Source organism: Salvelinus fontinalis, chromosome 9 (assembly GCF_029448725.1).
Source record: "Salvelinus fontinalis isolate EN_2023a chromosome 9, ASM2944872v1, whole genome shotgun sequence".
NCBI lineage: Eukaryota > Metazoa > Chordata > Actinopteri > Salmoniformes > Salmonidae > Salvelinus > Salvelinus fontinalis.
Window position 1 is genome coordinate 27,357,849 of NC_074673.1, and position 25,438 is coordinate 27,383,286.

The 25,438-nt window shown below is 40.9% G+C and overlaps 2 protein-coding genes across 6 annotated transcripts in view; one reads left to right on the plus strand and one right to left on the minus strand.

Annotated features, from left to right (window-relative positions):
- LOC129862366 (thromboxane-A synthase-like) overlaps positions 1–25,438 on the minus strand; it is a 288,038-nt gene that overhangs the window by 159,784 nt on the left and 102,816 nt on the right. The gene's annotated exons all lie outside the window — the stretch shown is intronic.
- Positions 20,771–25,432, plus strand: LOC129862367 (uncharacterized). Its single transcript, XM_055933926.1, has 2 exons — positions 20,771–22,284; positions 24,107–25,432. The coding sequence occupies exon 2, from the start codon at positions 24,589–24,591 to the stop codon at positions 25,405–25,407; it is 819 nt and encodes a 272-aa protein (XP_055789901.1). The 5' UTR covers positions 20,771–22,284; positions 24,107–24,588; the 3' UTR covers positions 25,408–25,432.

The following is a 25,438-nucleotide window of genomic DNA, read 5'->3' on the forward strand; positions in this document are numbered from 1 at the left end:
CTTATCAATGTTTAAGTAGACCTACTCCCTCTTATCAATGTTTAAGTAGACCTACTCCTTCTTATCAATGTTTAAGTAGACCTACTCCCTCTTATCAATGTTTAAGTTGACCTACTCCCTCTTATCAATGTTTAAGTAGTCCTACTCCCTCTTATCAATGTTTAAGTAGACCTACTCCCTCTTATCAATGTTTAAGTAGGCCTACTCCCTCTTATCAATGTTTAAGTAGACCTACTCCCTCTTATCAATGTTTAAGTAGGCCCACTCCTTATCAATGTTTAAGTAGGCCTACTCCCTCTTATCAATGTTTAAGTAGACCTACTCCCTCTTATCAATGTTTAAGTAGACCTACTCCCTCTTATCAATGTTTAAGTAGACCTACTCCCTCTTATCAATGTTTAAGTAGACCTACTCCCTCTTATCAATGTTTAAGTAGACCTACTCTTATCAATGTTTAAGTAGACCTACTCTTATCAATGTTTAAGTAGACCTACTCGTATCAATGTTTAAGTAGACCTACTCCTTCTTATCAATGTTTAAGTAGACCTACTCCCTCTTATCAATGTTTAAGTAGACCTACTCCCTCTTATCAATGTTTAAGTAGACCTACTCCCTCTTATCAATGTTTAAGTAGACCTACTCCTTCTTATCAATGTTTAAGAAGACCTACTCCCTCTTATCAATGTTTAAGTAGGCTTACTCCCTCTTATCAATGTATAAGTAGTCCTACTCCCTCTTATCAATGTTTAAGTAGACCTACTCCCTCTTATCAATGTTTAAGTAGACCTACTCTTATCAATGTTTAAGTAGACCACTCCCTCTTATCAATGTTTAAGTAGACCACTCCCTCTTATCAATGTTTAAGTAGACCTACTCCCTCTTATCAATGTTTAAGTAGACCTACTCCCTCTTATCAATGTTTAAGTAGACCTACTCCCTCTATCAATGTTTAAGTAGACCTACTCCCTCTTATCAATGTTTAAGTAGACCTACTCCCTCTTATCAATGTTTAAGTAGACCTACTCCCTCTTATCAATGTTTAAGTAGACCTACTCCCTCTTATCAATGTTTAAGTAGACCTACTCCTTCTTATCAATGTTTAAGTAGACCTACTCCTTCTTATCAATGTTTAAGTAGACCTACTCCCTCTTATCAATGTTTAAGTAGACCTACTCCCTCTTATCAATGTTTAAGTAGACCTACTCCCTCTTATCAATGTTTAAGTAGACCTACTCCCTCTTATCAATGTTTAAGTAGACATACTCCCTCTTATCAATGTTTAAGTAGTCCTACTCCTTCTTATCAATGTTTAAGTAGTCCTACTCCTTCTTATCAATGTTTAAGAAGGCCTTCTCCCTCCTATCAATGTTTAAGTAGGCTTACTCGCTCTTATCAATGTTTAAGTAGACCTACTCCCTCTTATCAATGTTTAAGTTGACCTACTCCCTCTTATCAATGTTTAAGTAGTCCTACTCCTTCTTATCAATGTTTAAGTAGGCCTACTCCCTCTTATCAATGTTTAAGTAGGCTTACTCGCTCTTATCAATGTTTAAGTAGACCTACTCCCTCTTATCAATGTTTAAGTAGACCTACTCCCTCTTATCAATGTTTAAGAAGACCTACTCTTATCAATGTTTAAGTAGACCTACTCTTATCAATGTTTAAGTAGAACTACTCCTTCTTATCAATGTTTAAGTAGACCCACTCCCTCTTATCAATGTTTAAGTAGACCTACTCCCTCTTATCAATGTTTAAGTAGACCTACTCCCTCTTATCAATGTTTAAGTAGACCTACTCCCTCTTATCAATGTTTAAGTAGACCTACTCCTTCTTATCAATGTTTAAGTAGGCTTACTCCCTCTTATCAATGTTTAAGTTGACCTACTCCCTCTTATCAATGTTTAAGTAGTCCTACTCCTTCTTATCAATGTTTAAGTAGGCCTACCCCCTCTTATCAATGTTTAAGTAGACCTACTCCCTCTTATCAATGTTTAAGTAGACCTACTCCCTCTTATCAATGTTTAAGTAGTCCTACTCCTTCTTATCAATGTTTAAGTAGACCTACTCCTTCTTATCAATGTTTAAGTAGGCCTACTCCCTCCTATCAATGTTTAAGTAGGCTTACTCGCTCTTATCAATGTTTAAGTAGACCTACTCCCTCTTATCAATGTTTAAGTTGACCTACTCCTTCTTATCAATGTTTAAGTAGTCCTACTCCTTCTTATCAATGTTTAAGTAGGCCTACTCCCTCTTATCAATGTTTAAGTAGGCTCACTCGCTCTTATCAATGTTTAAGTAGACCTACTCCCTCTTATCAATGTTTAAGTAGACCTACTCCTTCTTATCAATGTTTAAGTAGACCTACTCCCTCTTATCAATGTTTAAGTAGACCTACTCCCTCTTATCAATGTTTAAGTAGACCTACTCCCTCTTATCAATGTTTAAGTAGACCTACTCCTTCTTATCAATGTTTAAGTAGACCTACTCCCTCTTATCAATGTTTAAGTTGACCTACTCCCTCTTATCAATGTTTAAGTAGTCCTACTCCCTCTTATCAATGTTTAAGTAGACCTACTCCCTCTTATCAATGTTTAAGTAGGCCTACTCCCTCTTATCAATGTTTAAGTAGACCTACTCCCTCTCATCAATGTTTGAGTAGACCTACTCCCTCTTATCAATGTTTAAGTAGACCTACTCCCTCTTATCAATGTTTAAGTAGACCTACTCCCTCTTATCAATGTTTAAGTAGGCCTACTCCTTCTTATCAATGTTTAAGTAGACCTACTCCCTCTTATCAATGTTTAAGTAGACCTACTCCCTCTTATCAATGTTTAAGTAGACCTACTCCTTCTTATCAATGTTTAAGTAGATCTACTCCCTCTTATCAATGTTTAAGTAGACCTACTCCCTCTTATCAATGTTTAAGTAGACCTACTCCCTCTTATCAATGTTTAAGTAGGCCCACTCCTTATCAATGTTTAAGTAGACCTACTCCTTCTTATCAATGTTTAAGTAGACCTACTCCCTCTTATCAATGTTTAAGTAGGCCCACTCCTTATCAATGTTTAAGTAGGCCTACTCCCTCTTATCAATGTTTAAGTAGACCTACTCCCTCTTATCAATGTTTAAGTAGGCCCACTCCTTATCAATGTTTAAGTAGGCCTACTCCCTCTTATCAATGTTTAAGTAGACCTACTCCCTCTTATCAATGTTTAAGTAGACCTACTCCCTCTTATCAATGTTTAAGTAGACCTACTCCCTCTTATCAATGTTTAAGTAGACCTACTCCCTCTTATCAATGTTTAAGTAGGCCCACTCATTATCAATGTTTAAGTAGGCCTACTCCCTCTTATCAATGTTTAAGTAGACCTACTCCTTCTTATCAATGTTTAAGTAGACCTACTCCCTCTTATCAATGTTTAAGTAGGCCTACTCCTTCTTATCAATGTTTAAGTAGACCTACTCCCTCTTATCAATGTTTAAGTAGGCCCACTCCTTATCAATGTTTAAGTAGGCCATACTCCTTCTTATCAATGTTTAAGTAGACCTACTCCCTCTTATCAATGTTTAAGTAGGCCCACTCCTTATCAATGTTTAAGTAGGCCTACTCCCTCTTATCAATGTTTAAGTAGACCTACTCCCTCTTATCAATGTTTAAGTAGACCTACTCCCTCTTATCAATGTTTAAGTAGACCTACTCCCTCTTATCAATGTTTAAGTAGACCTACTCCCTCTTGTCAATGTTTAAGTAGACCTACTCTTATCAATGTTTAAGTAGACCTACTCTTATCAATGTTTAAGTAGACCTACTCGTATCAATGTTTAAGTAGACCTACTCCTTCTTATCAATGTTTAAGTAGACCTACTCCCTCTTATCAATGTTTAAGTAGACCTACTCCCTCTTATCAATGTTTAAGTAGACCTACTCCCTCTTATCAATGTTTAAGTAGACCTACTCCTTCTTATCAATGTTTAAGAAGACCTACTCCCTCTTATCAATGTTTAAGTAGGCTTACTCCCTCTTATCAATGTATAAGTAGTCCTACTCCCTCTTATCAATGTTTAAGTAGACCTACTCCCTCTTATCAATGTTTAAGTAGACCTAATCCTTCTTATCTATGTTTAAGTAGACCTACTCCCTCTTATCAATGTTTAAGTAGACCTACTCTTATCAATGTTTAAGTAGACCTACTCCCTCTTATCAATGTTTAAGTAGACCTACTCCCTCTTATCAATGTTTAAGTAGACCTACTCCTTCATATCAATGTTAAGTAGACCTACTCCCTCTTATCAATGTTTAAGTAGACCTACTCCTTCTTATCAATGTTTAAGTAGACCTACTCCCTCTTATCAATGTTTAAGTAGACCTACTCCCTCTTATCAATGTTTAAGTAGACCTACTCCCTCTTATCAATGTTTAAGTAGACCTACTCCCTCTTATCAATGTTTAAGTAGACCTACTCCCTCTTATCAATGTTTAAGTAGACCTACTCCCTCTTATCAATGTTTAAGTAGACCTACTCCTTCTTATCAATGTTTAAGTAGACCTACTCCCTCTTATCAATGTTTAAGTTGACCTACTCCCTCTTATCAATGTTTAAGTAGTCCTACTCCTTCTTATCAATGTTTAAGTAGGCCTACCCCCTCTTATCAATGTTTAAGTAGGCTTACTCGCTCTTATCAATGTTTAAGTAGACCTACTCCCTCTTATCAATGTTTAAGTAGTCCTACTCCCTCTTATCAATGTTTAAGTAGACCTACTCTTATCAATGTTTAAGTAGACCTACTCCCTCTTATCAATGTTTAAGTAGACCTACTCCCTCTTATCAATGTTTAAGTAGACCTACTCCTTCATATCAATGTTAAGTAGACCTACTCCCTCTTATCAATGTTTAAGTAGACCTACTCCTTCTTATCAATGTTTAAGTAGACCTACTCCCTCTTATCAATGTTTAAGTAGACCTACTCCTTCTTATCAATGTTTAAGTAGACCTACTCCCTCTTATCAATGTTTAAGTAGACCTACTCCCTCTTATCAATGTTTAAGTAGACCTACTCCCTCTTATCAATGTTTAAGTAGACCTACTCCCTCTTATCAATGTTTAAGTAGACCTACTCCTTCTTATCAATGTTTAAGTAGACCTACTCCCTCTTATCAATGTTTAAGTTGACCTACTCCCTCTTATCAATGTTTAAGTAGTCCTACTCCTTCTTATCAATGTTTAAGTAGGCCTACCCCCTCTTATCAATGTTTAAGTAGGCTTACTCGCTCTTATCAATGTTTAAGTAGACCTACTCCCTCTTATCAATGTTTAAGTAGTCCTACTCCTTCTTATCAATGTTTAAGTAGACCTACTCCTTCTTATCAATGTTTAAGTAGACCTACTCCCTCTTATCAATGTTTAAGTTGACCTACTCCCTCCTATCAATGTTTAAGTAGGCTTACTCGCTCTTATCAATGTTTAAGTAGACCTACTCCCTCTTATCAATGTTTAAGTTGACCTACTCCCTCTTATCAATGTTTAAGTAGTCCTACTCCTTCTTATCAATGTTTAAGTAGGCCTACTCCCTCTTATCAATGTTTAAGTAGGCTTACTCGCTCTTATCAATGTTTAAGTAGACCTACTCCCTCTTATCAATGTTTAAGTAGACCTACTCCTTCTTATCAATGTTTAAGTAGACCTACTCCTTCTTATCAATGTTTAAGTAGACCTACTCCCTCTTATCAATGTTTAAGTTGACCTACTCCCTCTTATCAATGTTTAAGTAGACCTACACCCTCTTATCAATGTTTAAGTAGGCTTACTCGCTCTTATCAATGTTTAAGTAGACCTACACCCTCTTATCAATGTTTAAGTAGGCTTACTCGCTCTTATCAATGTTTAAGTAGACCTACTCCCTCTTATCAATGTTTAAGTAGACCTACTCCTTCTTATCAATGTTTAAGTAGACCTACTCCTTCTTATCAATGTTTAAGTAGACCTACTCCCTCTTATCAATGTTTAAGTTGACCTACTCCCTCTTATCAATGTTTAAGTAGTCCTACTCCTTCTTATCAATGTTTAAGTAGGCTTACTCGCTCTTATCAATGTTTAAGTAGACCTACACCCTCTTATCAATGTTTAAGTAGTCCTACTCCCTCTTATCAATGTTTAAGTAGACCTACTCTTATCAATGTTTAAGTAGACCTACTCCCTCTTATCAATGTTTAAGTAGACCTACTCCCTCTATCAATGTTTAAGTAGACCTACTCCCTCTTATCAATGTTTAAGTAGACCTACTCCCTCTTATCAATGTTTAAGTAGACCTACTCCCTCTTATCAATGTTTAAGTAGACCTACTCCTTCTTATCAATGTTTAAGTAGACCTACTCCTTCTTATCAATGTTTAAGTAGACCTACTCCCTCTTATCAATGTTTAAGTAGACCTACTCCCTCTTATCAATGTTTAAGTAGACCTACTCCCTCTTATCAATGTTTAAGTTGACCTACTCCCTCTTATCAATGTTTAAGTAGTCCTACTCCTTCTTATCAATGTTTAAGTAGGCCTACTCCCTCTTATCAATGTTTAAGTAGGCTTACTCGCTCTTATCAATGTTTAAGTAGACCTACTCCCTCATATCAATGTTTAAGTAGACCTACTCCCTCTTATCAATGTTTAAGAAGACCTACTCTTATCAATGTTTAAGTAGACCTACTCTTATCAATGTTTAAGTAGAACTACTCCTTCTTATCAATGTTTAAGTAGACCCACTCCCTCTTATCAATGTTTAAGTAGACCTACTCCCTCTTATCAATGTTTAAGTAGACCTACTCCCTCTTATCAATGTTTAAGTAGACCTACTCCTTCTTATCAATGTTTAAGTAGGCTTACTCCCTCTTATCAATGTTTAAGTTGACCTACTCCCTCTTATCAATGTTTAAGTAGTCCTACTCCTTCTTATCAATGTTTAAGTAGGCCTACCCCCTCTTATCAATGTTTAAGTAGGCTTACTCGCTCTTATCAATGTTTAAGTAGACCTACTCCCTCTTATCAATGTTTAAGTAGTCCTACTCCTTCTTATCAATGTTTAAGTAGACCTACTCCTTCTTATCAATGTTTAAGTAGGCCTACTCCCTCCTATCAATGTTTAAGTAGGCTTACTCGCTCTTATCAATGTTTAAGTAGACCTACTCCCTCTTATCAATGTTTAAGTTGACCTACTCCCTCTTATCAATGTTTAAGTAGTCCTACTCCTTCTTATCAATGTTTAAGTAGGCCTACTCCCTCTTATCAATGTTTAAGTAGGCTTACTCGCTCTTATCAATGTTTAAGTAGACCTACTCCCTCTTATCAATGTTTAAGTAGACCTACTCCTTCTTATCAATGTTTAAGTAGACCTACTCCCTCTTATCAATGTTTAAGTAGACCTACTCCCTCTTATCAATGTTTAAGTAGACCTACTCCCTCTTATCAATGTTTAAGTAGACCTACTCCCTCTTATCAATGTTTAAGTAGACCTACTCCCTCTTATCAATGTTTAAGTAGACCTACTCCCTCTTATCAATGTTTAAGTAGACCTACTCCTTCTTATCAATGTTTAAGTAGACCTACTCCCTCTTATCAATGTTTAAGTTGACCTACTCCCTCTTATCAATGTTTAAGTAGTCCTACTCCCTCTTATCAATGTTTAAGTAGTCCTACTCCCTCTTATCAATGTTTAAGTAGACCTACTCCCTCTTATCAATGTTTAAGTAGGCCTACTCCCTCTTATCAATGTTTAAGTAGACCTACTCCCTCTCATCAATGTTTAAGTAGACCTACTCCCTCTTATCAATGTTTAAGTGGACCTACTCCCTCTTATCAATGTTTAAGTAGACCTACTCCCTCTTATCAATGTTTAAGTAGGCCTACTCCTTCTTATCAATGTTTAAGTAGACCTACTCCCTCTTATCAATGTTTAAGTAGACCTACTCCCTCTTATCAATGTTTAAGTAGACCTACTCCTTCTTATCAATGTTTAAGTAAATCTACTCCCTCTTATCAATGTTTAAGTAGACCTACTCCCTCTTATCAATGTTTAAGTAGGCCCACTCCTTATCAATGTTTAAGTAGGCCTACTCCCTCTTATCAATGTTTAAGTAGACCTACTCCTTCTTATCAATGTTTAAGTAGACCTACTCCCTCTTATCAATGTTTAAGTAGACCTACTCCCTCTTATCAATGTTTAAGTAGGCCTACTCCCTCTTATCAATGTTTAAGTAGACCTACTCCTTCTTATCAATGTTTAAGTAGACCTACTCCTTCTTATCAATGTTTAAGTAGATCTACTCCCTCTTATCAATGTTTAAGTAGACCTACTCCCTCTTATCAATGTTTAAGTAGGCCCACTCCTTATCAATGTTTAAGTAGGCCTACTCCCTCTTATCAATGTTTAAGTAGACCTACTCCTTCTTATCAATGTTTAAGTAGACCTACTCCCTCTTATCAATGTTTAAGTAGGCCTACTCCCTCTTATCAATGTTTAAGTAGACCTACTCCTTCTTATCAATGTTTAAGTAGACCTACTCCTTCTTATCAATGTTTAAGTAGACCTACTCCCTCTTATCAATGTTTAAGTAGACCTACTCCCTCTTATCAATGTTTAAGTAGACCTACTCCCTCTTATCAATGTTTAAGTAGACCTACTCCCTCTTATCAATGTTTAAGTAGACCTACTCCCTCTTATCAATGTTTAAGTAGGCCTACTCTTATCAATGTTCTTGAAGTTTAACACACACATACTGATAAAGCTTCAGGCATTCTAAATGAGTGCTCCCAATTTCTGATTGGAGGGTTGACTACTGGTAAAGATAACTGGGCCTATTGATACAAAGAACAAATAGCATTTAAGCATGTCCAACAATTCTATGACTTCCACAGAATACAATAATAACAGGTCAACCAGATCTGAGTTCATGTAATACAGCTAGCTATTAGATCTAGCCTAGGCTACTTAAACATGAACTAGGCACAAGCTGCTACTACTAGAATTGGGATAGAATTGGGATCCTTTCCTTATATCTTTTGACCTGAGAACTAAAACAAAAACAGTAGCTAAATAGAATGGATGTCCTGTTTTGATTAAAATCATTGTGGGAAGAGTTAAGAGTTAAGAGGCATTCAGCCATGGCATTGTAAAACATGTTTTGGTTAGCTTGCTAACGTTAGCATAACTCGCTAGCTACTTCTGTACAAATTATGTTTTTGCTGTTATCTAACGAAATGCCTGGGAATGTGTTTATGGTTGAACTTTAAGTTTTCTTCCAAAATTGTTGCTCAAAGCTGTGCGCTTTGTGGATGTTTAAGAGACAGAGTATGCCACCAAGTGCAGTGTCCGTGCGGAATAGGATCCGTGCAGAAACACGTGCGCTTAAACAGGGTCCGTGCAATGGAGAAGTGACCATTAACTTTGACAGCTCTAATGCCAACATAAACAAAAATGGACTAGTCCAAGGATGAATATGAGGCTGGAGGCTAAGGATCAGGCTAAGACTGGTCAGTCTAAGGATGAGGTTGTGACTGAGGCTGAGGACAGGGTACTGGGGTTGTGGCGGAGAGAGGGAGGACAGATGAAGAAGCACAAGCAGACTGATTGGATATGACAGGAGCAGTGACATCCCTCTCTGCGGCGCAGGGTGGCTCAAATGAAAATCAATGGTGCTGACAGCCGAGAAGAGAGGCAGGGGGCTACTGGTCAGTCACACAGAGCCATACTACATACAGTAAGACACAAACAGACAGACAGACAAACAGAGAGAGAGAGAGAGACACACACACAATAAAAAGTAGAAAGAAAGAGCTATAGAGAGACAGACAGAAAGACAGAGAGACAGACAGAACCTAACAGCTTCCTCTTATCACAGAGCCTCAACAGTGTATCATGCCACAGCATATCTGTCCCCTCTTCAGATAAGAGCAGTACTACTGATCCAGACAAAACCACACCACCACTCTCTCTCAGTACTACTGATCCAGACAAAACCACACCACCACTCTCTCTCAGTACTACTGATCCTGACAAAACCACACCACCACTCTCTCTCAGTACTACTGATCCTGACAAAACCACACCACCACCACCACTCTCTCTCTCAGTACTACTGATCCTGACAAAACCACACCACCACTCTCTCTCAGTACTACTGATCCAGACAAAACCACACCACCACTCTCTCTCAGTACTACTGATCCTGACAAAACCACACCACCACTCTCTCTCAGTACTACTGATCCTGACAAAACCACACCACCACTCTCTCTCAGTACTACTGATCCTGACAAAACCACACCACCACCACCACTCTCTCTCTCAGTACTACTGATCCTGACAAAACCACACCACCACTCTCTCTCAGTACTACTGATCCAGACAAAACCACACCACCACTCTCTCTCAGTACTACTGATCCAGACAAAACCACACCACCACTCTCTCTCAGTACTACTGATCCTGACAAAACCACACCACTCTCTCTCTCTCAGTACTACTGATCCAGACAAAACCACACCACCACTCTCTCTCTCTCAGTACTACTGATCCTGACAAAACCACACCACCACTCTCTCTCAGTACTACTGATCCTGACAAAACCACACCACCACTCTCTCTCAGTACTACTGATCCTGACAAAACCACACCACCACTCTCTCTCAGTACTACTGATCCTGACAAAACCACACCACCACTCTCTCTCAGTACTACTGATCCAGACAAAACCACACCACCACTCTCTCTCATTAGTACTGATCCAGACAAAACCACACCACCACTCTCTCTCAGTACTACTGATCCTGACAAAACCACACCACCACTCTCTCTCAGTACTACTGATCCAGACAAAACCACACCACCACTCTCTCTCAGTACTACTGATCCTGACAAAACCACACCACCACTCTCTCTCAGTACTACTGATCCAGACAAAACCACACCACCACTCTCTCTCAGTACTACTGATCCTGACAAAACCACACCACCACTCTCTCTCTCAGTACTACTGATCCTGACAAAACCACACCACCACTCTCTCTCAGTACTACTGATCCAGACAAAACCACACCACCACTCTCTCTCAGTACTACTGATCCTGACAAAACCACACCACCACTCTCTCTCAGTACTACTGATCCAGACAAAACCACACCACCACTCTCTCTCAGTACTACTGATCCAGACAAAACCACACCACCACCACCACTCTCTCTCTCAGTACTACTGATCCTGACAAAACCACACCACCACCACCACTCTCTCTCTCAGTACTACTGATCCTGACAAAACCACACCACCACTCTCTCTCAGTACTACTGATCCTGACAAAACCACACCACCACTCTCTCTCAGTACTACTGATCCTGACAAAACCACACCACCACTCTCTCTCAGTACTACTGATCCTGACAAAACCACACCACCACTCTCTCTCAGTACTACTGATCCAGACAAAACCACACCACCACCACCACTCTCTCTCTCAGTACTACTGATCCTGACAAAACCACACCACCACCACCACTCTCTCTCTCAGTACTACTGATCCTGACAAAACCACACCACCACTCTCTCTCAGTACTACTGATCCTGACAAAACCACACCACCACTCTCTCTCAGTACTACTGATCCAGACAAAACCACACCACCACTCTCTCTCTCTCAGTACTACTGATCCAGACAAAACCACACCACCACCACTCTCTCTCTCAGTACTACTGATCCAGACAAAACCACACCACCACTCTCTCTCAGTACTACTGATCCTGACAAAACCACACCACCACTCTCTCTCAGTACTACTGATCCAGACAAAACCACACCACCACTCTCTCTCAGTACTACTGATCCAGACAAAACCACACCACCACTCTCTCTCAGTACTACTGATCCAGACAAAACCACACCACCACTCTCTCTCAGTACTACTGATCCTGACAAAACCACACCACCACTCTCTCTCAGTACTACTGATCCTGACAAAACCACACCACCACTCTCTCTCAGTACTACTGATCCAGACAAAACCACACCACCACTCTCTCTCAGTACTACTGATCCAGACAAAACCACACCACCACTCTCTCTCAGTACTTATCCAGACAAAACCACACCACCACTCTCTCTCATTAGTACTGATCCTGACAAAACCACACCACCACTCTCTCTCAGTACTACTGATCCTGACAAAACCACACCACCACTCTCTCTCAGTACTACTGATCCTGACAAAACCACACCACCACTCTCTCTCAGTACTACTGATCCTGACAAAACCACACCACCACTCTCTCTCAGTACTACTGATCCTGACAAAACCACACCACCACTCTCTCTCAGTACTACTGATCCTGACAAAACCACACCACCACTCTCTCTCATTAGTACTGATCCAGACACAACCACACCACCACTCTCTCTCAGTACTACTGATCCAGACAAAACCACACCACCACTCTCTCTCTCAGCAGCGGTCACAATCTCTCTCTGTCGCTCTCTCTGTACCCCCCGAAACAATCCGAAACACAAACACAGAAAGAAATAACTAGCCATTAGCTCTCCCTGAATGCAACTCCAATCTCAATGACGTTCTTAATTGAGTTCCAAGCCTATTTCTTTTGTTAGCTAATTTGACAGAATATGAATCACACACACTTTAGAGAGTGAAAGAGAGAAAAAGTACATGTGTACAGAAGTAGGATCTTAATTTGAGTCAGTTTGGTACAGCAGGAAAATAATCCCGAAATGTGAATTATTTTGTGGATTGTAGGGGTTGATACATTTTTCGTTAAGGCAAATCAAGTAAAAAATGTAAAAGTGGAAATTACAAATGTTACAATAAAAAACTCAAATACAAAAAAAATACACACACTCAAATACACAGGAAAATTCTCAGCAACAACAAGAGTCATCAAATTAAGATCCTACATCTGTACACAAACACACTGAGTACATCCTTCAATTAAGAGACTGATTACAAGTAACAAATGAAATCCAAACTGTCGATTACAGCAGGAATTACTGTGTGGGACACTAGAAACAAAACCAGTCATAACTGACTTTCAGCCTAAATCCCTTTATCCTCAGTGGTGGATCGTGAGAGAGAAGTGTGTGTGGTTTCAATAGACCTAAGTGGCCAACCACTAGTGGTTGCCATGTAAACATAACACCACAGCCCTAATCACAATTAAATGACCACCTACCTCTGTCTCTACTACACGATAATTACATACTGTACCTACTAATTACCCTTCTAGTGTGTTATGCCTTGCAGTCTTTCTCTGGATAAACTTTCCTTCTCATGACACTCACTACAAGCATGCATTGTACATGAACACTACGCCATACAATGCCTTCTTTCTCTTTTATATTGATAGTTTTGAGAAATTATGTGATGTACACACACACACACACACACACACACTACGTGGAGAATAGAGGATCTTTGGTTTGGTTAGTCTTTGCAATGCTATGAGAGCAGTTAGTTCATTTCAATAGCAGTTGAAATATGTCTGTCCACAGCAGCTGACTCTGGTGTCACAGACAGGCAGGCAGGCAGGCAGAGAGGCAGGAAGAGAGCCAGGCAGACAGGCAGAGAGGCAGGCAAGCAGGAAGACAGAGAGGCAGGCAGAGAGGCAGGCAGAAAGGCAGGCAGAGAGGCAGGCAGAGAGGCAGGCAGAGAGGCAGGCAGAGAGGCAGGCAGAGAGAGATGCAGGCAGGCAGAGAGGCAGGCAGAGAAACAGGCAAGCAGGCAGGCAGGCAGAGAGGCAGGCAGGCAGAGAATCAGCTAGGCAGGCAGAGAGGCAGGCAGGCAGGCTCATTAATCTCTCTCAATCACTGAGTCAGTGTATCAGTGTAGAGGGGACTTAACGAGCACATAAAACATGCTGTTCCAACAGGCCCCAGTAATAATGTTCCAAACTGTAAAGCAGACCCACTGTTTGTTCTAATGACACTATTACAATGTCAAACCATACACAGAAGTCAGAGAGAGAGAGAGAGAGAGAGGGAGGGAGGGGGAGAGGGAAAATGAAAGTGAGATATCCTGACTAAATTAAGAGAGGAGATAAGATTGCCAGCTACTGAAGGCCTAAAGGTTTATGAACATGTATGGGTTCCATGTAGATAAAACAGAAGATGAGAGAAGGGGGAGTGAAAAAGGAGGGAGGGGTGTGTGTGTGTGTGTGTGTGTGTGTGTGTGTGTGTGAGCAGAGAGAGACAGAGAGAGACAGAGAGAGAGGAGAGAGAGAGACAGAGAGAGACAGAGAGAGACAGAGAGAGAGAGACAGAAACAGAGACAGAGACAGAGACAGAGACAGACAGAGAGACAGAGAGACAGAGAGACAGAGAGACAGAGAGAGACAGAGAGAGACAGAGAGAGACAGAGAGAGACAGAGAGAGACAGAGAGAGACAGAGAGAGACAGAGAGAGACAGAGAGAGACAGAGAGAGACAGAGAGACAGAGAGACAGAGAGACAGAGAGACAGAGAGACAGAGAGACAGAGAGACATAGAGACAGAGAGACATAGAGACATAGAGACATAGAGAGAGAGACATAGAGAGAGAGACAGAGAGAGAGAGAGAGAGAGACAGAGAGAGACAGAGAGAGACAGAGAGAGACAGAGAGAGACAGAGAGAGACAGAGAGAGACAGAGAGAGACAGAGAGAGAGACAGAGACAGAGACAGAGACAGAGACAGAGACAGAGACAGAGACAGAGAGAGAGAGAGAGACAGAGAGAGAGACAGAGAGACAGAGAGACAGAGAGACAGAGAGACAGAGAGACAGAGAGACAGAGAGACAGAGAGACAGAGAGACAGAGAGACAGAGAGACAGAGAGACAGAGAGACAGAGAGAGAGAGAGAGAGAGAGAGACAGACAGACAGACAGAGAGAGAGAGAGACAGAGAGAGACAGACAGAGAGACAGAGAGAGAGAGAGACAGAGAGACAGGGAGACAGAGAGACAGAGAGACAGAGAGAGAGAGTTTGAGTTTTTATAAAACCTTTATTTTATACTCAATTGTTAACATAAATAATGACACACTGCCTTTTCAGAAATGAAACAATAAATGTAATTCCTACACAAAATAAATAAAATAAAAATACAAAAGAACATATACATTCAACTTATTTCATCAACAAAAAATAATTTCCCCTCTACAAAACAAAGCGCTCCTTCGTAGGCCCACTTCTCCTCAATTAATGGGAGATCTTTTACAGCTGAGAAGAACTCAAAATCCACTTTTATTCTTGCTTTCACTAATCCTTTAAAAACACATCTTATATCCTGCCCATATCCCGTGTCTATCTTATGTTTCCTACTCAAAAAATTGACATCTTAGCTTGTCCCAAAATAAAATGTAACAGTTGACATTTTCTTTTCTGTTGCTTACTATATTGAAACCCCAAAATAAAAACAGTGTTATTGAAAATCTCCCCTACAGCTTTAAACAAAGATTCCAGCATTTCCAATATAGGTTTTATCCTCTCACACTCCATAAAAAACAGTGAAAAATTGTTTCTCTTATATTACAAAAAGGACATCCATCTCTAACATCTGAGTTAATAACAGATACAAAAGCATTAACTGCAATAATGCCATGTAAAACCCTCCATTGCATATCACCAGTACCCTTTTGTAACGGTGGTTTGTACAGTGCTCTCCATGCTGGCTTTACCTTGTCATCAATTCCCAATTTTACCCTCCATGGAGTGTCTTTTCTATTTTTCAATTTATCTTTATTCAACACCTTGACACACCCCCTATACAAGTCCTTCCCATTCACCTCATCCAAACCCACCTCCTCCAACCCTCTCAAATCCAACAATAAACCCTTTCTCTCTGACTCTGGGATATTTGGTGTAATCCCTAGTCTTGGAAATGAGACGTCTTCATCTTGTACCTTCTTCTTGTGGCTATTAAGCATACCCCACTCTTCCGCTGACAGAGCCTTCCTGCAGCTTCCCAGCATTTGTCCGACAATCCTTTCCGACCTCACCCCCAAATGTTCAGCCACCCGTCTTCCATCCATTAAGGCGGGCCCAGCCATGGCCATTAACTGTTTTAAGGTGATAATTTTGCCCTTCACCAGAATCTTGGAGAAATGTGGAACAGCTGCTGTTGTACAATCCAGTCTTGCCCCATACACCAGAGGTTCCTCCAACAACCAATGCACTGACTCCGCTGCAGTTCGCCTGGACACCTTCATTATGCTCCACACTCTGAGAAGACCTCTGTAAAACGGAGGTACTCCCTCCCTAGAAATCTGGCTACTATCAACCAGAAATAAAGCCTTCTTTGAACCTAATCCTCCAACCCTCTGTAATACAAGACCTGCTACCCCTCTCCACACCACATTTTCCGGTCCATAAAGCAACCTTTGAATAAACTGAAACCGGAAAGCAGCAGCCCTACTAGCAAGATGTACAAGACCTTGTCCCCCCTCCTCTTTTGACAAATACAAAACACTTTGTGGAACCCAGTGATATTTATCCCAAAAGAAATCCACAATAATTGCCTGTATCTTAACTAGAAGGCCAGATGGTGGTTCTAAAACTGACAACCGATGCCATAGTGCAGAGGCAATCACATTGTTAACTATAGTAGTTCGCCCCCTATATGACATTCGAGATAACAACCAACGCCATCTCCTCATCCTCCCTTCCACCATTTCAACCACCCCAATCCATTTTTTTTCCATAGTCCCCTCATCTCCTAGGTACACTCCAAGATACTTAAAACCTCCCTTACATCATTCCAGCCCCCCTGGCAAAGCCATGATCCCTCCAGACCATTCTCCAATCTGTAAAGCACAACTCTTTTCCCAATTTACTTTTGCAGAGGATATTCCCCTAAAACGATCAACCATTAGACTCAAACTATCCACCTGCGCTTGATTTTTCACTAAAACAACTACATCATCAGCATAGGCTGAGAGACGAATAGGAGAAATATCCTCTGAAAGGTACACCCCTTCAATGCGACTTCTAATGCTATTTAGTAGTGGCTCTATAGCAATGGCATATAACATCCCTGATAAAGAACATCCCTGCCTAATACCTCTACACACTTTAAAAGGAGCACTCAAACCACCGTTAACTTTCAATACACTTTCAATGTCACCATATATCACCTTTATCATGGCAATAAAACCAGAGCTGAACCCAAACGCCTCAAACGTGTGCCATAAATATTGATGTTCAACTCGGTCAAATGCCTTTTCCTGATCAATTGAAATTAGACCAGCATCCAACCCAATAGCCCTAGAGACGTCCAAAAAATCACGAATCAGAGAAATGTTATCCCCTATCTGCCTGCCAGGAACACAGTAGGACTGGTCCGTATGTATGATTTGCACCATCACCTCCCTCAGCCTGTTGGACAAAGCCTTGGACAGGATCTTATAATCAGTGCACAATAAAGCCACCGGCCTCCAGTTTTTCACCTCCCTAGGGTCACCCTTTTTGGGCAGTAGGGTGAGGACAGCCCTTCTGCAGCTTATTGGTAGTAACCCTCCGGTTAAACTATCATTTACTACTGCTAGCCAATCCTCTCCCAACATAGTCCAAAAAGGCTTAAAAAAGTCAACGGGAAGCCCATCAATGCCTGGTGCCCTTCCATTTTCCATGCCTTTTAATGCAGTGTATAACTCCTGCAAAGACAATGGTTGCTCAAGCTCAACCTGAGCTTCTGCAGCCACCTTTGGGAGCCCATCAAGGAACTGCTGTGTCACTGTTTTATCCTCTTTGTACTCACACTTGTAGAGCTCAGCATAGAACTCTACTGCCCTCTTTCTAATTTCACAGGGCTAGTGAGCTCTTGTCCAACAGCTGATTTGAGACCATGAATAATTTTTTGGTCCATTCTTTTTCTCTAAACCAAAGAAAAATTTGGATGAGGCATCCATTTCAGAGATTCCCTGGAACTTACTTCTCACCAATGCCCCCTGTGCTCTGATACCCAGCAGGTCTGCCAATGCAACTTTTTTTCTCTTGAGGGCCTGCGTATGGCCTCAATCTCCTGTGATCTCAACCAACATCATGAGTTCCACTATTTCAAACTCTAGGGCTTTCATTGATCTGGTGATATCCTTGGTGACAATCATCGTGTATTGATTACAAAATTGTTGAATCTGGATTTTCCCTATATCCCACCACTGTTGAAGGGATACAAAACTGGCCTTTTGAGACCTCCACCTCTCCCAGAAAAAACAAAAACATTTCCTGAAGTGAGCATCACTCAATAAAGTTATATTAAAATGTCAGTATGCGCTTTTGGGTTTTACATCGTTAATGAACACCACCTCTGTTATTAAACAATGATCAGAAAATCCCACTGGGGTTATCACACTTGATTTACAGACCTGAGATTGATGCTCAAAACAATAAAACCTATCTAACCTGGCCATAGAGATGGTGTTCTCTCTCACATGCGCCCATGTGTGCTGCCTTGTGCCTCCATGTTGACTCCGCCAAATATCACACAATTCATGTGTTACAATTAGGCGTTTTAAAAAAGTCCTTGAGGCTATATGAGGTTCTTGGTGATTTCTATCTAAATCACTGACTGTGCAGTTAAAATCCCCAGCAATAAATAAATAATCTTCATTGTTATATTTCTCAATGGTATTTGATAATGTCTCTAAAAAACATACCCTCTCAACTGCCACCACTGGGGTATATACATTTATCAGACACATAGTGATGTTTTCATACCTTGCTCTAACTTTTAATAACCTCCCCTCAACTACCTCTTCAACCTCATAAGACAAAGGCAAAAACCCTCTTGAGAACAATATAGCCACACCCCCACTTTTTGAGTTTTTATGACTACACACCACTGTCCCCCCCCACTCCTGTTTCCACATTACTTCATTTTCCAAATTACTATGCGTTTCTTGTAGAAAATTTATGTCACTTCCCTTTCCCCTAATTAACCTGTTGAGGATGGGGGCGCTGTTGTGACTATTTATGCTAATCGTGTAATTTTTGAAACGGCTTCCCACAAAATCCTTGATCGTACAATATGCATATTATTATTATTATTGGATAGAAAACAGTCTATAGTTTCTATAGGAGTTGAAATTTTGTCTCTAAGTGGAACAGAGCCCATTCTACAGCAATTTCCCTGACATGGAGTCAGATTTCAGAAATTTTGGCCACTGTTCTGGAGTCAGTTAAAAGGGCACTGTTATTGCTATGACTATACAGACACTGCTTACGTCTTCCCCTGGATGCCTTTACGTGATGACGATTTGAATGGGGTCGATTGCGCGTTCACAGGCCCAATAAATCAAAAAACCCTGTAGGTAGGAGCTCCTTTGCAGCTGCGTAATGCGCGTGGAGGACATCGACCTGCTATTTTTCCAAGCGTTAGTTTAGCCTGTTATATTTTTCCGGTCATGTTTTTACTCGTTATAGGAGTTAAAAACATCATAAGGTAGTTAATTTAAAGCGTTTTATAGCAATTTATATCCGTTTAGTGCGATTTTGGGACATTTATTTCTTTAACGCTGTGAATAGCTGGGCACGCTTCCAGTTCATCCCGAACGCAGTTGGCATTTCCACATGGCAAGAGGACAGCTTTCCACCAAAAGACGATTACTCCCAAGAAAGGATCCTTTGCCCAAGATACTGATGGAAGAACAGCTCAAAGTAGGACATTTTTATTATGATAAATCGTGTTTCTGTCGAAAAATTTTAGTGGCTTAGGACGCCATGTTTTTTGACGTAGCTTCGCTTGGCGCAAACTGTATTGAAAAGTAAGGATAAATTAAAAAATGTAATTCCGCAATAGTATTAAGAATTAAATTGTCTATCAATCCCTGTCCACCCTATATTTTTTAGTCACGTTTATGAGTATTTATGTATAAGAGTAGATCACTGTCTAAGTGGCGCAAGGACATTTTCTGACCAGCTGAGCTACATTTCACATTGTCTAACCATGATTTTGGTGGCTAAATATAAACATTTTCGATCAAACTCTATATGGATTGTGTAATATGATGTTACAGGAGTGTCATCTGAAGAATTCTGAGAAGGTTAGTGAAAAAATTAATATATTTTGGCGATGTTGACTTTTATCGCTCACTTTGGCTAGAATCAATGCTGGGCTGCTATGTGCTATGTGCTATGCTAATATAACGATTTATTGTGTTTTCGCTGTAAGACACTTAGAAAATCTGAAATATTGTCTGTATTCACAGGATCTGTGTCTTTCGATTCGTGTATGCTGTGTATTTTTACGAAATGTTTGATGATTAGTAAGTAGGTAAACACGTTGCTCTAAGTAGTTTTTCTATTCCATTTGTGACGGTGGGTGCAATTGTAACCTATGCCATCTACCTGAAATATGCACTTTTTTCTAACAAAACCTATCCCATACCATAAATATGTTATCAGACTGTCATCTAATGAGTTTTTTTCTTGGTTAGGGGCTATAAATATCTTAGTTTAGCCGAATTGGTGATAGCTACTGGTGTTGGTGGACAAATAAAAGATGGTGGATTATGCTAATGTGTTTTTAGGTAATAGATGTACATCTTTACATATTGTGTCTTCCCTGTAAAACATTTTAAAAATCGGACATGTTGACTGGATTCACAAGATCTGTGTCTTTCATTAGCTGTATTGGACTTTAATGTGTGAAAGTTAAATATTTTAAAAAAATATTTTTTTTGAATTTCGCGGCACTGGTTTTTCAGTGGGGGGGGGGGGGGTGTGCCGCTAGCGCCACGCTGATCCTAGACAGGTTAATCCCATACCTCCCGTCCTCCCCATTTATCTCGCTATTTTGTTGTGACGCGTCAGATGACTCACTCTCGCTATCCTCCCCAGAAGAAAACTCTACCATCTCTTCAACCTTTTCATCTTCAACTAATTTATCAATCTCTACCTTCCTCTTAGAATTAGACCCTGCACCACCCCCTACATTCTTTCTCTTACTCCTCGGTACTTTGAAAACAGCTTCTTCCTTTTCCGTTATTTCAATTTCCTCTTTATCTCCAATTTCATTTTCCAGCACCACCTCAGGGATGGCAGTCGCAATCTCACCGACTGTTTCCCCTTCCTCTTTGTTCTGATCTACCACATGCCTCCGTATCCACAATGCCTTCCTCTCCTACTTTTCCAACCACATCTGCCCACCTTCTCCCTTCCCCTGCACCCTTAGCATGTTCATCCCTTCGCGTTGATGCGTTAGCTGCACCATCACTATAGCTATTACCGGGCTCTGCGCGCTCATTCTCAGGACAACTACGCACCAAATGCCCCTCTCTTCCACAACCAAAACATTTCATTGATTCAGTAGAAGCGTAGAAAACATAATCAAATCCATCAATCTTAAAACTGAACGCTAAATTCAGTTCATCAACGTCCTTTTTTAAGATCATATGCACTTGTCTCCTATGAGACACGACATGTTTCAGCAACGGAGATTTGCATCCAAAAATAACCTTCTTTATTGTAGATACGATTTGACCATGACGAGATAACTCTCGCTCCAACACTTCATCTCTAACAAATGGTGGTACGTTAGACAATATAACCTTCTTCGCCGGATTCATAAGCGGAAATACCGGCGTCTGTGTCTCCCGCAAAATAACACCTCTCTCCACCATCTTATTCACCTTTTCAATGGAATCTAAGAATATCACTACTGCGCTATTCATCCTTGAGGCTGATTTGATGCTATCATACACAATGATAGCACCCACAGCCAAGCTACATTCTTCCACTGAACACCCAGACGCTGCAGGAATTTTTATTCCATTGCGCCGACTAAGTTTTTCATACTCCAAACTTCGACTAAGTTTTTCATACTCCAAACTTCCACGAGTGGCCATTTCAACCAGCCCCACCCGCTGGTTGTGCCCTCGCGAAAAAAACACCCTCAAACGATCCCACCACCCCTATACTTGCTTAGTGATAGTTAGACAAGATACCCTTAAAACAACTAAACTAATCAATTTATATATATTTACATACCAAAACCCAATAGAGAAAAAAAAGAATTCCAGTCGCTCTCACAATCACTCCTGCTTGACGACTCACTCCCAGCATGCACTCCGACGAGAGAGAGAGAGAGAGAGAGAGAGAGAGAGAGAGAGAGAGAGAGAGAGAGAGTCATGCTTAACATGAGCTCCTGATATATTTGATTTTTTTGGTTTTTAGAATGAGATAAACACTCTAATCGAAGAAGAATTCCAGACAATAAGTGATGAACAACAACTCTATTCATTCAGAATAGAAAAAAAGTAACTTTGCGCCTCAAGTTAACCTGTCTAGGATCAGCGTGGCGCTAGCGGCACACCCCCCCCCCCCCCCACTGAAAAACCAGTGCCGCGAAATTCAAAAAAAATATTTTTTTTAAATATTTAACTTTCACACATTAAAGTCCAATACAGCTAATGAAAGACACAGATCTTGTGAATCCAGTCAACATTTCCGATTTTTAAAATGTTTTACAGGGAAGACACAATATGTAAAGATGTACATCTATTACCTAAAAACACATTAGCATAATCCACCATCTTTTATTTGTCCACCAACACCAGTAGCCATCACCAATTCGGCTAAACTAAGATATTTATAGCCCCTAACCAACAAAAAAACTCATTAGATGACAGTCTGATAACATATTTATGGTATGGGATAGGTTTTGTTAGAAAAAAGTGCATATTTCAGGTAGACTTCATAGTTTACAATTGCACCCACCATCACAAATGGACTAGAATAATTACAATGAGCAACGTGTTTACCTAACTACTAATCATCAAACATTTCGTAAAAATACACAGCATACACGAATCGAAAGACACAGATCCTGTGAATACAGACAATATTTCAGATTTTCTAAGTGTCTTACAGCGAAAACACAATAAATCGTTATATTAGCTTAGCACATAGCAATTAGCAGCCCAGCATTGATTCTAGCCAAAGTGAGCGATAAAAGTCAACATCGCCAAAAGATATTAATTTTTTCACTAACCTTCTCAGAATTCTTCCGATGACACTCCTGTAACATCACATTACAACATGCATATACAGTTTGATCGAAAATGTTTATATTTAGCCCCCAAAATCATGGTTAGACAATGTGAAATGTAGCTCAGTTGGTCAGAAAATGTCCTTGCGCCACTTAGACAGTGATCTACTCTTATACATAAATACTCATAAACGTGACTAAAAAATACAGGGTGGACAGGGATTGATAGACAATTTAATTCTTAATACAATTGCGTTATTACATTTTTTAATTTATCCTTACTTTTCAATACAGTTTGCGCCAAGCGAAGCTACGTCAAAAAACATGGCGTCCTAAGCCACTAAAATTTTTCGACAGAAACACGATTTATCATAATAAAAATGTCCTACTTTGAGCTGTTCTTCCATCAGTATCTTGGGCAAAGGATCCTTTCTTGGGAGAAATTGTCTTTTGGTGGAAAGCTGTCCTCTTGCCATGTGGAAATGTCAACTGCGTTCGGGATGAACTGAAAAGCGTGCCCAACTTTTCACATCGTTGCAAAAATAAATGTCCCAAAATCGCACTAAACGGATATAAATTGCTATAAAACGCTTTAAATTAACTACCTTATGATGTTTTTAACTCCTATAACGAGTGAAAAGATGACCGGAGAAATATAACAGGCTAAACTAACGCTTGGAACAAGTGCGCGCCGGTGTCCTCTTGGCTCATGACGCAGCTCCCAAAGAATGACTAGCTTCAGGGTTTTTTCATTTGTAGGGCCTGTGAACGCGCAATCGACCCCGTTGGAATCGTCATCACGTAAAGGCATCCAGGGGAAGACGTAAGAAGTGTCCGTATAGTCATAGCAACGACAGTGCCCTTTTAAATGACTTCAGAACAGTGGCCAACATTTCTCAAATCTGACTCCATGTCAGGGAAATTGCTGTAGAATGGGCTCTGTTCCACTTAGAGACAAAATTTCAACTCCTATAGAAACTATAGACTGTTTTCTATCCAATAATAATAATAATATGCATATTGTACGATCAAGGATTTTGTGGGAAGCCGTTTAAAAAATTAGCCAAATTAGCATAAGTAGTCTAAACAGCGCCCCCATCCCCAACAGGTTAAGATGTTTTGAGTCTAGCTAGCTAGCTACACAACAAAGACCTAGCCAGCAGACTAACAAGCTAGCCAGAAGGAACGAGCTAGAACAAACCTAGCAAGGGCAGTTAATACAACTACATCAAAAGACCAAACTGAGTGAGAAAACCAAAAAGGAGCACGGACAGATGGGGGTCAGTGATAATCAGACTCTTCTTCATACATTATATGGGCAATTCCACGGTTAGAGTCAATTCTACGGTTACTCATGGTTTTCACATAAAAATGTATGTCAAACAAAAAGCAATGGTTGCAAAGTAGCCCAGCTCAACCAGCCAGACTTCCCCAGCCCTGCCTGCTGCACCCCTCCTCCCCAACCCACAGAACAGCCTCCCACTGACAGTGGCACCAACACAGACCAGCCACACCCCAGCTCCAACACCCACCAGCCCCCACTCTGCCCCCCCCAGTCCAGAAGAAACACTGGCTGACATCGTCCTGTTAATGGACTCAAATGGGAAGTATGTCCAGGAGAAGAAACTTTTCCCTAGACACAAAACGAGAAAGGTGTGGTGCCCAACAACGCAGAGTGCCATGGAGCTGCTTGATAAGGCCCATCTCGGGTCGCCAAGCCACATAATTATACATACCGGAAGCAACGACCTGCGTGCTCAGCAGGAGAGGGTGGCGACTTCACTATGGGGAGTGATTGAGAAGGCCTCCGCAATCTTCCCCAACTCAAGAATCATAGTGTCAACCCTTCGACAGAGGAGGGACTTCCACCCTGCCACAATCCAAAGAATAAACGCCAGCCTATCCCGGGACTGTGCCCTGCGACCCAATGTACACCTGGCCCACCATCCCACCCTCGATCTGGACTGTCTCTATGACCATGTTCACCTGTACAGGGAGACAGTCCCCATCCTTGCCAAGACTCTCAAGGACGTCGCTTTAAACCGCAGCCCGACCTCTCCACCCAGGAACAGCGGAACAATCTCCACCCCGCCGAGATCACCGAGACAACACCCCGGACCAGCACCCTGGACCCCCCAGCCACGACCACAGCACCACCAACCTCAATGCCCACCACAGCCAGCGCAGCACAGACCACCCCAGCCCAGCTTCAGAGCCACCCAGATGAGGCCTACCACCCCCCTCCTCCCCACCGCAGACCCACACCTGGAGGAGCCACAGCCCAGCAGGCAGAGCTACGCACAGGCTGTGAGAGGAGCAACTGGCCCAGCCCCCACCAACCAAATGAGTGACATTAAACAAATGCTGAGTCTACTATGCTCACATGTGATAGGCCGAGGGTCATGGTAAGATGAGCACAAGAACACCACCATCCTCACAC